Below are 14,826 nucleotides of genomic sequence, written 5' to 3'. Positions count from 1 at the left end.
TAGTGTGCGTGTGTTTTGACTGTGAGCTGTCACATGAAGTCTGGCAGGAGAATTTCTACTTTTGCCATCACTTGGTGCTAAAGAAGTTTTAGATGTTTGGAGCATTTTAGAGTCAGGATTTTGGGTCAGGCATTCTCAACCTGTGTATATTTCTTTGGGAAGAAAGGACTATTATTTCTCTTTTCTATTTTTATAGTGCTAGAGGTTGCGATGCGTGCTTCATGCATGCTGGGCACAGTCTCTACCACTGAGCCACACCCTCAGCCTCCATTGCATAGTTTCTGTATCCCGTGAAGTCTGGAAACTATGAGAAAATGCTGTAGGAGGAGATCTTTGGACACACTTCTGTGGTCTGCCAAACCAGGGGTTGCCAGGGTACTGGGGGATCCCCATGCTCTTAGCCAACACCAATACATTTGACTCCTTTTCCACAGACTCAGAAGTCAAAAACCTCCTTTCGGATGATGACTCCGAGGGTCTGACTTTGCTGGATTTATTGAGCTTCACCTATCAAGTTGCCCGAGGAATGGAATTTTTGGCTTCCAAAAATGTAAGTTCAAGGCACAGAGACCTCTTCAGACCCAGCCATAGATTCAGAGCAAGGGGACATGGAAAGCAATGCCAGGAGGAAGATCTTAAGAGTAGCAGTAACCATGGCTTCTCAGTTCACCTACCTCTCTGTTGCCTCCCCGAACTGGCTGGGAGTCTGACCTCACTGGGTGTCTGCCTTTCTCCTGTACCCTTTGTCCCTCAGGAGGAGTCAGGATGGAGAGGGAGGGCAAGTTCTTCCTGCCAAGGCACCCTTCGGGTTGCCACCACGGCGTGGCCAATCTCGCAGGAGTGCTGCTATCTGGCCTCAGCTGGGTCATTCTGAAGTGGTTTCTTTCTTTCCCATGTAGTGCGTCCACCGGGACCTGGCTGCCCGCAATGTCCTTCTGGCACAAGGGAAAATTGTGAAGATCTGCGACTTTGGCCTGGCCAGAGACATCATGCATGATTCCAACTACGTGTCAAAAGGCAGCGTACGTCCCCTCCACCGTCACTGCTTATCCCCGCCCCTTTACTCTTGGAATTGTGTGTTCAGGAGTCATGTTTCTAAAATAGGTTCTCACGGTTCATAAGTTGGCCCCAGAGGTCTCAGTAGGGAAAACTTAGGCTTAACAGACAGCCTGGTGTCAGTTCCCCTTGATAGCAGGGCTGGTGTTTGGGCAAGTGTGTTGTCTACCTCATGCCTTAGTTTCTCTGAGGATCACCTATTTCCTAAATTGCTGCCACGGAATAATTTAAGTAAATTCATGTAAAGTTCTACAGACAGCACTAGACATATAGAAGCACCCAGCAAAGGCTGGAGAGATGGCTCATTGGTTAAGAAGAGCCCTGGCTTCTTCCAGAAGGATCTGGGTTCAATTCCCAGCCCTCACACAACAGCTCACAACTGCCTGTAACTGGAGGTCTGGGGATCTGATGCCCCCCCTCTTTTGGTTTCCATGTGCTCTAGGCATGCATGTGGTGTGCAGACATTGAAGGCAAAACACACATACATGTAAATTTAAAAACAAACAAACAATTAGACACACTCAGTACAAGTTAACTCACAATAAGTCAAGTATGTTCGTGAACATACAAGCGTGCATTTCCAGGGAGACCTCCAGTGTGTGAGTTCTTATCAGATTCCCAACAGGCGGATTTAAGCTTTAGAGCCTTCAGACTGCTGGAGTTAATGGTTCAGTTTCTTTAAGGAAAGTTCCATTATCCCCATCCCTTCAACCTGTCAGCTTAGGACAGACACATCTGCCACTAGAGGTATGACTGCGTGTCACTCTCTCCCACTGGTGTAAGACAGCTCACAGGGCCACAGCACCTGCGTAGGCAGGAAGTGGCTGCTGTCCCTGTCTCGGACTCATGACTTATGCCCATGACCCTAGCCGTGGCTCTTCCCAGGCACCTTGAACAACTTACTAAACTTGAGTGAAAATGATTTCTCACTTAAGGCTATGAAAGTCTGCTGCTGTGTTCTTAGTAATCTGGGGGAAGGGGGAGACATAGGGCTGCTAGCCTGAGGGATGCTGCAGTATGTATCTCTCTGGATTTAATATTTCATCTGAAGTTTGGACCAGCTTTGCAAAAGAGACACATCTCAGTGTCTATTGGTGGTGGAAAATAACCACTTATTTCTTACAGTTTGGAAGTTGTTAGTGGTTTACAGGTCACTGTATCTGCTTTTAGTTTTGTTCCTAGGGTTATCTGAAAACAGGGTGACCAGTGTGGTAAAAGGTTATACTTCATTGGTAGATTGAAAGTTAAATGTTTTTTGTATATTATTCCTTCAGAAGAGATGAGAAGGGGCATGGACCATTCCTTATTTGTTATTTATTAAGAATCTATACGGTGGATATAGGGAGATGACTCAGAGAAGTTCTTCCTGTGGAAGCATGGGTATCTGAGTTTGACCTCCAGAACTCATGTAAAAACCAGACATCATGGTTGGTGTGTGGAATCCCAGTGCTGGGGAGGCAGACACAGATCCCTGCAATCCCAGGCCAGTGAGAGATCTTTCTCAGAGAAGGGCAAAAAAGAAGAAAAAAACATAGGTGGATTGTTTCCTGAGGAAGAGCAGTGTAGGTCTTTGGTCTCCACATGTACACTCATGCATGCACGTACACACACACGTGCATGCAACAAGCACATGCATACACATGAACACAGATACGCATACATGCACAACATACCTAGTTGCGGTGAACAGTAAACACATGGGAGACACAATGCAGGCAAGTTCTTCAATGCATTCTTCACAGCCCAGGGAGGACCCCCTTTCCGTTTGTACGTCTGCAGACATCAGAGTGTAGTCTGTGGGATAATTTCCTCTCTCCATCTTTACAGACTTTCCTGCCTGTGAAGTGGATGGCTCCTGAGAGCATCTTCGACAACCTCTATACCACGCTGAGTGACGTCTGGTCTTATGGCATTCTGCTCTGGGAAATCTTCTCCCTTGGTATGGGCTTGACCTCTCTGTTTACTTTGGCTCATTCTGAAGGGCTATGTGTCCGTCCCAGGTCCAGGGTGCCAGCATCCAGGATGACATGTGCATTGTCAGCCAATCATATTGCAGCTGCTTCACTCGGCAAGACTTCACCAGACTTACAGTGTCTGGTGGAGGCTGAGCAGAGTCAGAGGAATCTTTGGGGGATGTTTCCTCCCCCTAACCACTGCCCTTTTTTCACTCCTGGGTTGTGTAAGTGTGATTTGCCCCATGGGAAGGGCTTCCAGTGACATCTGCCTTTTCATTTTGGACTCTGGGCTTAGATAGATCACTGGTAATTTCCTTTACTTGATGATGAATGAGGCCCAGGTGAGAGGTGACGTGGAAAGGAAGGGGGTGAAGCCCCCATCTTGAGGATCTGAACCTCCTTAATGTTTGATCACCTGTCACCAGGGCCTGGGCAAAGCTGGTGCCTGCTGCCAGGGGAGGTTGTAATTGAGTGAGGAAGGATGACTGTGACCTTTGGATTACACAGTTGGAGGTAAACCCTGTAAGCTCTAACATGGGTTCAGAGGAAGAAGAAAGGAGTCTCGGAGCAGAAGCTTCAGAGAGGAAGTCAGACTTGGCCCAGCCTTGCCTGTGTGCTCAGTGAGCTGCTATTCCTCCCCACACCGCCTTTCCTGAAGCCTTGTACTCCCTAAAAACAGTGGATTATTAAAACATTTCAGGTGCCAACTTTGAATTTGGCTGTAATTATTTGAACACTTGTGGTGAAAATGGCACTTTTATGCTGGGCACGGTGGGGGCACACCTTTAATCCCAGTACTCAGGAGACAGGCAAGCCGATCTCTAGGAGTTTGAGGCCAGCCTCATTTACAGAGTGAGTTCCAGGACAGTCAGGGCTGTTACATAGAGAAACCCTGTGTCAAAACAAATAAATAACGAAAAGAAAGGAAATGACATTCTTATCTTCAGTGGCTCAGAACACCTCCTCACCTTTTGAGGGTGCATGTAGATCTAGTAGTTAGAAATACTATTAAATTCGTTAGTGATTTTTTTTCTAAAGTTGTATATTTTTTGCCCAAGATGCTTGAACCTGATCAACCAAGACTCCTATATCAAGTTTGAGCAGCCTCTATAGTCAAGGAGATGTAACCCTACAAGGTCTTTGACAGAATCAGGACATCAGGGCTTCAGGATTAAAGGTGTGTGGTACAAGCAGAAGCCCGTCTTCATCCAGTTTTTTTTTTTTTTTTTGACTTAGGTGGCACACCCTACCCTGGCATGATGGTTGATTCTACTTTCTACAATAAGATCAAGAGTGGATACCGGATGGCCAAACCTGACCACGCCACCAGCGAAGTGTAAGCCCCCTCCCCACCCATGGGCCAGTGCCCATGCTCCAGGGTCTGTGGGGCGGCCGGTATCTACTCGTCCTCCCACGCTCACCCTGAGCTCTGCCTTTGCAGCTACGAGATTATGGTGCAGTGCTGGAACAGCGAGCCTGAGAAGAGGCCCTCCTTCTACCACCTGAGCGAGATCGTGGAGAATCTGCTGCCTGGACAATATAAAAAGGTCAGTCTGAGCCTGTGACAGCAGCGGGAGGAGAGAAAGAGCGGGCAGTTATGCGAGCAAGCAGGCCTCTTCAACACTGTTCGAAAGGGGTGCTTTCAAAAGAGGACACAGATTGTGCGATCCTGTGGCCATGGCTTTGGGGAGTGCTCTACAGGAGCTTGGTAGCAATGATGAATGAAGGCCCCTCTCCCACCCCTTCCCATAGGGCTCTCTTTCGTCCTACATGCTCGACACCGGTAGGTACTTCATCCTCCAGACATTTGAGTGTCTGAAGCTCCAGCGCAGTCAGAACTCTGAGGACATCTGAGGCCATTAAATTGCTCACTTGGATGTACTTAAATTCATTTGAGGCTGGCTTTTACCAGCTGATGGGAAGGGACAATCCCAGCTGTTCTCCGTGACTCCAGCTGGTTTTCTGTAGCACAGAAAGCATGGTTCAAAGAAACAAATGTAATTTCACGGACCTGCGCAGGAGCTGCCGATGAATGCGGCGATTTTCTGCTGAGGCGGTCAGAAGGGAAGCCCATGCACTCGAGTGTGATGAAAGTCATCTCAGATGAGTCAGATGAAGTAGTCCCTTTCCTTCAGAGAGGCAGCATCAGTAGTTGGCCCTGGGGCCTCCCATCACATGAGCTGAAAGTTCAGTATGTCAGTCTTGATTGCTTTAGCACGTGATGTTCCTCGTGTTAAATGAGGCTAGGAGCAGGTGGGGATAATTTACCTAGGCCAGCAGAAGCTTCTCCGTTGGTGGGAAGGGGAAGAACCTACTGTTGAAAGTAGGGTTTTCCATTTCTGTTTTTTTGTGGATGGCCCATGCTCTACATGGATGGCAAGAAGCTCTGTGGTGTGTTGATTTATGCTTGCCAGAGGGATATAGCTAGGTCATATGGTACGTTTATTTATTTATTTATTTTTTTTGTTTTTTGGGACAGGGTCTTTAGAACTAGCTTTTGAGACGTAGCTCTGACTGTTTTGGAAGTCACTATGTAGGCCAGCCTGGCCTCAAACTCACAGATATCCACAGCTTCTGCCTCTCCAGGGCTGGGATTAAAGATGTGAGTCACCGTGCCCAACTTACTTTTAGGGTTTTTTGTTTGTTTGTTGTCTCTGTGTTTTTTGAGACAGGGTTTCTCAGTCTTCCCATCAATACAACTTGTCAGTATTAGTTTTCGCTTACTTTCTTGAGAATAGCCACTTTGGCTGAGTGGCTTTACTTTGCTCCGGTGGCTAAAGATATTGAATACTTTTCCAAGTATGTATTGGCTATTTGTATTTTTTCTTTCAAAAGCTAAATATTCAGTTTTTTATTCCATTTATTGATTGGATGATGGGGGTGTTTAACTTTTGCAGTTCTTTATGTATCCCACATGCTAATCCATTGGCTGATGTGCATTTGGCAGAGCTTTTTAGGTTTTTCCTTCACTTCTGTGGTGGTTTTTCTTTGCTGCCCAAAAGCTTCTTCTCTCCCTCCCTTCCTCTCTCTCTCCCTTTCTCCCTCCCTCCCTTTCTTCCTCCCTCTCTTCCTCCCTCCCTCCCTTCTTTTCTTCCTGGCTGTTTACTTATTGTTTTAAACAAGGTCTCCCTGTGTAACCCTGGTTGGAGCTCTTTGGCCTAGTTGACTCCACTCTCACAAAGATCTGCTTGCCTCTGATTCCTGAGTGTGGGGTTAAAGTTAGGTGTCACACCACCCCAGCCGTGCACAAACACTTTTATATTTCATTTAATCCCATTTGTCAATTTGTGTGTGTGTGTGTGCGTATGAGACAGGTCTCACTATGTAGCCCTGGTTGGCTTGGAACTCACTATGTAGACCAGGCTGACCTTGAACTCACAGGCATCCTCCTATCTCTGTCTGAGTGCTGCACCACAGGCCCAGGCCCATTTGTCAATTCTTGATATTTCCTGTGTTTTTGGAGTCTGGCTCAGAAAATTCTTAATCTATGTCTATATCTTGAAGTGCTTTCTCATAGCAGTATCAAAGTTTCAAGCCTGACATTCAGGTCGTTGATTCATTTTGAACTCAGTTCTGTGAGAGCTTGGTCTAGACCCACATTCTTCTAGTTTCCCACTTGTTAAACAGGCTGTCTTTTCTGCAGTGTACGTTTTTACCAACTTTGTCAAACAGTGGGTGGCTACGTCTGTGTGTTTACTGCTGGGTCCTCTATTCTGCTCTGGTGGTCTGCAAGTCTTTTTTGTTCAGTCTTGTCCTGTTTCTGTTGGTTTGTTTGTTTACTATGGCGCTGTAGTATAATTTAAGGTCATGTATTATGAGTCGGGTATTATAATACCTTCAACATTGCTTTTTTTTAAACAATAGATTGCTTTGAGTATTTGGGGTCTTTTGTTCTTTCATACGATTTTTAGGATTTTTTTCTAGTTCTGTAAGAAATGGTATTGGAATTTTGATATTGGAATTGTGTTGAATCTGTAGAGTGCTTCTGGTCATGTGGCATTTTCAAAAGGAAGAAATCATGACATTTTCGGGAAAATGTTTGGAATTGGAAATCATTACATTAAGTGAAATAAAAAAGCTCAGAAAGACAAGTACAATGTGTCTTCTATATGTAGAAACTAACTTGTAAAATTATGCACATATACATATAATATACATGTGTATGTATATGCATATTTATTTAAAAATTTTTAGTAATGTATATGTGTATATGCCTGCTTATCTTATACTACATGTGTGTAGGTGTCTATGGAGGCCAGAAGAGGGTATGGAAATCCCTGGAGCTGAAATTGTAGGAGGTTGTGAGCCATCTAATGTGGGTACTGGGAACTGAGCTTGGGTCCTGTAAGAGCAACAAATGCTTTTAAATACTGAGCCACCTGTCCAGCCCACATGTGTGTGCATGCATGTGCATGGTGTATGTAGGTCAGGAACCAGAAAGGGGATGGTGAGAAGAGGGGAAGAGATCTTGGGGATTGTAGAGAGAATATATATATATATATATATATATATATATATATATATATATATTATAAAAGCAGAAAGACTTACCTGGGGAAAGGAGGGGAATCAGTCAGAGGGGAACAGGGAGCATAAAAGAGGTCATTGAGGGAAAAGAATGAATGAAAACAAAGAGCAGCAAAGAGATGTAAACCTACTATGTTATCTTATATCCCCCCAAAAACCTGCCCCCCCAAGAGGAAAACAGGATTTTTCATATCAAAAGTCAGACTTCCCCAGCATGGAGGCCTCGGGAGGATTCTGGGAAGAATGCTTTCAGTAGTAGCTCCTCTGTTCATGCTCTGTGTTCCATGTGAGCCTTGGAGTGACTCGGTGACGGGTCTCCATGTTCGTCTGAGTGGGGGTGGGAGGCACCCTGTTGCCGAGAGACCTAGGGGAAAGTTCTTTGTCTCTGAAGTTTCATCAGGAGGCTTGTGCCACACTGGTTGTTCCTCTTTCATGTCCTACATTTCTGGTGACAGTTAACACATGGTCCCCCTCAGTTATTCTTGTAGAAACACACACATGCAAATCACATGTTCTAAATGTTTACATTCATTTTACAGTTTACAGTCAGTAACACTTGACTAAACGTGTAAAATAAATACTTCCAGAGTTACGAAAAGATTCACCTGGACTTCCTAAAGAGCGACCATCCGGCTGTGGCCCGCATGCGCGTGGACTCTGACCATGCGTACAGTGGCGTTACTTACAAGAATGAAGATGACAAGCTGAAGGACTGGGAAGGTGGTCTGGACGAACAGAGGCTGAGTGCAGACAGTGGCTACATCATCCCCCTGCCAGACATCGACCCTGTTCCCGAGGAGGAAGACCTGGGCAAGAGGAACAGGCACAGGTAACCGGGGGTGTCTTCCCACCTTCTCCTGTGCCAGCCTGGCAAGGAGGGCTCCTGTGAGACTGTGAGGCCGTAAGGGTTGTGAACTGAGCTCTGGCAACACGGTGCAGAGTTCCAGAGCCGGCCATGAAGTTTTGAAGATGCCCCCCACATGATTCTGAAGTGTCTTTTTACCCCCAAGTGTGTTCTGGCAGGCTGGTGACCTTAGGGATTGTATACCTAAAAACTTTAGTTTAAAAAGTGCTTAGTACACAAGCATACTGTGAGACGACACCTACCAACTAGTGGTGACAGCAGCTAGCATGTTGCCTCATTTCCTTTATCCAGTTTGGTGTCACATACACCATTTTACACACACACACACACACACACACACACACAGACATGCACACACCCAGGTATGCATGTACCCATGCACACACACATTTATTTCTTACTCAGAGCTAAGTAGGAAGCACCAAGACACTTCACCTCTTCCCTTAGGAAGTGGCATGCACTTCGTAAGAATAAGACCACTCACGTGGTGAATATCATGACCATGTATGAAAAAGTTACCTGTTAAAGAAGGGTGGAGTTGGAGAGATAGAGGATTCATATTCAACCATGCTTGGGGCCACAGGTTCAACCCCCAGTACTGAAGGAAAGAAGAAAAAAAGCTAACAACTGTCCTCAGGTCTCATTTAATACTCATTCTTTATTCAAATTCAGATACCAGTTAGAATAATGACTGCTAATATTTATTGAGCTTTTTATATGTTCATAGTTATTAGATTATTATCATAGTTAATTGCCTCAGTAGGTATATCGTTAAGCATTAGTGTTACTCCATTTTTTTTTGTTGTTGTTGTTTTTTTTTGTTTTTCGACACAGGGTTTCTCTGTAGTTTTGGTTCCTGTCCTGGAACTCACTCTATCGACCAGGCTGGTCTTGAACTCACAGAGCTCCGCCCGCCTCTGCCTCCCAAATGCTGGGATTAAAGGCGTGTGCCACCAACACCAGCCTGTCACATCATTTTTTAAAGCATCTTTAGTTTTATTTATGTTTCAGAGAGATATTTTTAAATTTATTATATGTTTTTACTTTTTGAGATTATAATTGCGTATATGTGTGTGCGGTAGTTATATTCACCTAGGCATCTAAATACAGACTGTTCAGTCTGCATATTGTGTGTAGAAATAGTCACCTAAGTATATAAATACAGCCTGATCAGTTTGTGTAATGCTGCCTGTATACATATGTATGTTTTCAGAGCTGACCAGTTGGATAACCAACTGGCGTGTTCCTCCCTAGGGAAGACCATTTCTCTGGTCTCAGCATTCTGTAGTTCTTTGTCTAGGCTTGAGGCCACCTGAGCTTTCCCCTCACACAGTAACGTGTCTCTTGATGTCATTCTTATTCACGTCTTATTTAGGCAGCCATGTCAGTGAGGCTTCTAGCATGTCATTTTATAGATGCGAAAAGAAAACCTTGTTTTCTTCTGTCTTTTCCTGGGTCTTCAGACTCGAGCAGGAGATGGCAGGAGCGTGAGGGAAATGTGGAACCCTATTCTCATCCTCAGGAGGTTCCAGAGACAGCCAGTGGCTGCTGTGACTCAACTCCGTTCAGCTGGTTTCGTTCCTTTTCCTTTCCCAGTGTCTTTTGATTGGCGGTTGCTTACTCTTCCTGATAGGATGTGTAGGGAAAATAGGAGCTGTTGTCTTGTCAGCACCTTCCACGAAACACCTGTGGCAGGGAAGAAGGCGAGCTGAGTTGTGAAGAAGGCTGTGTCCTGGTTTTGTTTCGGCTCTGGGCAGCACTGGGTAATGAGTGGCTGGTCGAATGACAGACCTGTCATGCTTGGCTGCACAGATTTCGGTAATAAAGGACCTTGTACGAAGAGTCCCCTTAGCCCTGGGCAGCCACCCTGGAAGTGCAGCCCGTGGAGTGTGTGGTCAGTCTGCCCATGACTTTAGCCTTTGCTTTTCAATCCCACCAGCTCGCAGACGTCAGAGGAGAGTGCCATTGAGACAGGCTCCAGTAGTTCCACCTTCATCAAGAGAGAGGACGAGACCATCGAGGACATCGACATGATGGACGACATTGGCATAGACTCGTCAGACCTGGTGGAGGACAGCTTCCTGTAACCGGCAGGTTTGGGGGGTTTCTTCTACTCCTGGAGCCTCCTTGGGATCCCTTTAAGAAAACCACTTCGTTGCAATGCAAAGATTGAGAAGAGGACTTGGGTGATGTGGAAAGAGAAGGTCCCAGCGACAGGCCTCAGGGAGCCTCTAGTGTGAATGGGACACTTGGACTGAAGTTTGTCCGTGTTGCCTCTTGCAATGCGTCGGTAGCATCTCAGCGGTGTGTGAGGTTTGGAGATGGATGGACAAGGGAATAACAGGCCACAGAAGATGAGCTTTGTGTTTCCAGGGCACTGGTGAGACTCCCACACACGCAATCCGTGCTGCAACCCAGCTCCTGCGTTGTACTTATGTAAATAACTCTAAGCAAGGATGTGTTTAGGTTTGTGTTCACTTTCCTCCCTGGACTTCTGAAGAGACCACTCAATCCAGCCATGTACTTCCCTCTCGGAATCCGGTACCAGCTGCTGTTGAACTTTCTCATGAAGTACATGCAAAACCACTTTGAACCTTAAAAGGTACTGGGACCGTCCTGTTTTACTGTCTTGTTAGTGTTAATGAGGCAAAAGATGAAAACTAACCGACCTTGAGTAATAGATTGGGGTCTTTTAAGAGCCCTAGAACTTCTCCGTATATTGTAATCTTTACTTATAATACTACTACTGTTAATAGGAACGCTAAATATGTAACCCATAACATGATTTCCCACCAGAGAAAGCACAATTAAAACAAATACCCTTACTAAGTAGGTGACAAGTTTGGCAGTTTTTGACATTTATATTAAGTAACATGTTTCTCAGTAAAATATAATAGCTTTAGTGGATTAAAGTTAGCAAGCACTAGAGAGCCGAGTATAAGTAGTGTCATCCAGAAGTCTTTGATACTGTGTACTAAGTAGAGTTCTCCCTAATCCACGGCACTAAAAGCAGTTAATCACCTCTGAAGTAATGGGATTAGAAACAGGCAAAGCGGAACCCCCGCGTCCTAAATGTTCTCCGTATAAAAGCTTAAGCCTGGGCCCAGTATGACTTCTCATGCTGTGACCTTGTGGAACTGGACAGTCCACAAAAGGACTCAGATGGGTAGAAGTTTCTTTTATGACTGGTGGTAACTTTGATGGATCCCACCCATCCCTTCTTTTTAAATCTATGACCTTTGAGGAGGCTTCGACAGCAGCACCTCATTTTCTGTCCTCTCTTGTCTTAAAGAGAAAGAGCTGGAGAAGCCGGAACCACAATGGTGCTGTGGAATGAAGGTTGTGTGGGCATTGGCTTAGCTCTTTAGTTCCCACAATTAACTGCAGCTGTAGTCCCTGGCCCTGGGTTTTCACCCCAGAGATCTAAAATTCCTGGGTATGAGGGGAGCAGGAACCTATATATACTTTGATAAATTCCTTGGTGCTTCTGCTCAACCAGCGTTCAGAATCACTGGCTTGGGTTACAGAGGGTTGCCATGGGTGGGGATTTTGAAATTTGGAACTGGACTAGAAGTCAACTGTGCAGGAAGGCTAAGCCCTTGGCTTCATGTCAATAACATTTGATGCCACGTGTGTAGCAATTCCCATTCTTAATTTAAGTTCCCAAGCTTAGCTGAGGCTGAGAAAGCAAAATCTTGGTTTGGGCACATCTTCCAGTTTTAGACAATGTGGGTACCACTTCCCACTGGGTGGGGAACCTGAGCTTGCCCACCTCCAAGCATGCCCACAGATGATGCAACTCTGTGTGCCAGGTCTTTGTACAGTTGGCTCCGTATTTGGTGGAAAAGATGAAAAAGTTTTCCTGCTTGGGGGGGCAGAGGGGTGTTAGGTGGGTGTCGTAACCATCCAAACTGTCAAACTGGCTAGTGTGAGTTCATTGGCATTCTCTGCACTGTGCCTAATTGCTGACTCTGTATGAATGCAACATGGGCTGTGATTACTGCAATCACTGTGCTCCTTCCAGCAGGTGATGCTTTGGAAGCCAGGGAAGCAATGGCAAGGTACTTGCCTGCCTACTGGGACAATCTCCGTGCAAACCCCAACTTTCCCTTTTCACAGGAAGTGCAAAGACTGAGCCAGATTGGCCAATTAAAAAACAAAAACCTGACTAGCTTCTTTCGAGCCAATTAGACATGAAGCACATTCGTGTTTCTAGAATTGCAGCTCAAGCGTTCTGTTTGTCACCTGTTCGTACAGCCTTGTGTTTGTTGGCTCTTTCTCCTCTGGTGTTGCTTTGGGCCTTGCATGACACCGTGAGGTTGGGTGCACAGTCCCTGTCCTTAGCTGTTCTCTTCTCTGAGATTGAATGGGAATTCGTTTGTTTTTGTTTTTTTTTTTTTTTTTGAGACAGGGTCTCTCTATGTAGCTCTGGCTGTCCTGGAACTCACTATGTAGACCAGGCTGGTCATTAATTCTCAGAGATTCATTTGCCTCTGCCTCCCAAGGGCTGGGATTACAGGCATGCACCACCACACTCGGCAGGAATACGTCTTTATTTTTAAGCAGTGTTTTGAGTGTCCCCCTGATTCATTTCCTTTGTGGCCTCCTGCAGAGTCCCTGGAAGAAAATTTACCAATCTTTTTTGCTTTCTGTTTTAATGATGACAATCAAAGCTGGCCCAAGGAACGCAATTTGTGGCTTTTTAAATGATCAATGATGTCCTTAAAATGTGGTCTGCCAACCTTTACAAAATGGTCCTGTATTTGTGAAGAGGGACGTAAGATAAAATGATGTTATACATCAATATGTATATATGTATTGCTATGTAGACTTGGAGAATACTGCCAAAACGTGTATGACAAGCTGTATCACTGCCTTTGTTTATATTTTTTTTAACTGTGATATTCCCCACAGGCACATTAACTGTTGCACTTTTGAATGTCCAAAATTTATATTTTAGAAGGAATAAAGAGAAAAATACTTACATGCTCCCCACATGGTGGTGTGTTGAATGTGTGAGAGCAGCGAGCTCCACGGGAGGCTCTGCCGACACCAGATGGCTTCCAGATACCCCTGTTCGTGTCGTTTTAAACAGTGTAAATGGAGATCTTTATATTTCAATAAATGATTTATTATATATGATTTAAAGTTCTGAGGGTCCACTCCTTTTGCTTTGTCTCTCAGTCTGATCAGAACCCCCTTCCTTTCCCTTCCTACAGTTCAGCCTGGTGGAGGCAGGCTTTTGTTGCAGAGTTTAGGTTGGTGTTTACCTTTGTGGTCCACCTGTGTCAGCCCCGAAACCGCTGGCATCAGAGCCATGAGGCACGATGGCTGGCTTCTTTTCCTTTTATTTTTCTGAGCAGACTAGGTAGTAAAGCAGTTTAAGTTCACAGGACTATTGAGTGGGAAGTCAAGCTCTGCCGTATACTAACTAGCGTCTCACGCGAGCAGCCTCCGCGTCTTTGCCGTAACCTTTCAGAACGTGCAATGTTTGTGACAAGGATGACCCTGCATCCATGCCCCATCATCTATGCTATGCTTAAGCATCTTCTGTGAGAGTTATATGCAGATTTATGTCCTTCACAGTTTCCCGGCATCCCATCATATAAATTAGTGCAATTCATTAATGAAATGATTATGTTAATAATTGGAAAACAGGCCCCTGTTTTAAAATAACTCCTTATTACCCAAATTCAGCCAGCCTGTCCATCCGAGCCTGTATCTTTCAGAGCATGGCTGTCGATTGGGTGTTAGCTTTGTCTGGGCTCTGCCCAGGAAGGAGACAGATTCCTGGGAATAAAACATCTCTGACTGAACAACAGGTACACAATTCCATCCTTTGACACAACATGGACAGTTTGTGTATTTTATCTGGTCTACTGATTTTTTTTTTACTAGGGGGTTAAAAAGTTCTAATTTTTTTTGAATCTTACAATAACTTTAAAAAAATCCCTGCAATGGGCAGCGGCAGGAAAGACTTCTCATAGACGCAGAAACCAAGGTACCTGAAGATGAACGGCTTCTCTAAAAGCCATGTAATCGAGTAATGATAGCACCAGGATTAGAAATTCCAAATATATGAAGCCCGCTAGCATTTGTATGATGAGTCAAGGAGAAAGCAAGAGGCACGGAGAACATCAGCATGCAGAAGGAGCTTGCCTGGCTTCTTTGGTATTTTCAAAGACAAGCAATGGGCAAGTGCAGCCTGGAGAACTATTCTGTTTGTAATCAGAGCCTTTCTTTCCAGCCTGAAAAGCGCTCATCCTAATAATGGGCATTGTGATTTTAATAGCGGTATGCTTCATGAAAAGCAACTCAGGAAAATGGCCTTCTGTATCAGAATCTATCGCAAGTAAGGCGATTTCCCTCGGGATAACAGCAAGGAAAATGTTTCTTTAACTCCAAACACACATAAAGGCTAAA

The 14,826-nt window shown here is 45.0% G+C and overlaps 1 protein-coding gene across 1 annotated transcript in view; it reads left to right on the top strand.

The window, feature by feature from the left end:
• Positions 1-13,539, top strand: part of Pdgfra (platelet derived growth factor receptor alpha) — a 46,274-nt gene extending 32,735 nt beyond the window's left edge. The window contains exons 17-23 of the mRNA XM_041671083.1: positions 435-550; positions 900-1,022; positions 2,884-2,995; positions 4,248-4,347; positions 4,453-4,558; positions 8,126-8,367; positions 10,343-13,539. Coding sequence (XP_041527017.1) covers positions 435-550; positions 900-1,022; positions 2,884-2,995; positions 4,248-4,347; positions 4,453-4,558; positions 8,126-8,367; positions 10,343-10,490 — 947 coding nt within the window. The 3' untranslated portion in view covers positions 10,491-13,539. The remainder of the gene's footprint in view (positions 1-434; positions 551-899; positions 1,023-2,883; positions 2,996-4,247; positions 4,348-4,452; positions 4,559-8,125; positions 8,368-10,342) is intronic.
• The last annotated feature ends 1,287 nt before the right edge of the window (positions 13,540-14,826 follow it).

The sequence above is a fragment of the Microtus oregoni genome, unplaced genomic scaffold, assembly GCF_018167655.1.
Source record: "Microtus oregoni isolate MIOR12 unplaced genomic scaffold, Mior012 000021F_ref0000039, whole genome shotgun sequence".
Classification (NCBI taxonomy): Eukaryota; Metazoa; Chordata; class Mammalia; order Rodentia; family Cricetidae; genus Microtus; species Microtus oregoni.
Note: the sequence above shows the minus strand (reverse complement) of the source record. Positions and strands in the feature narration are given on the sequence as shown.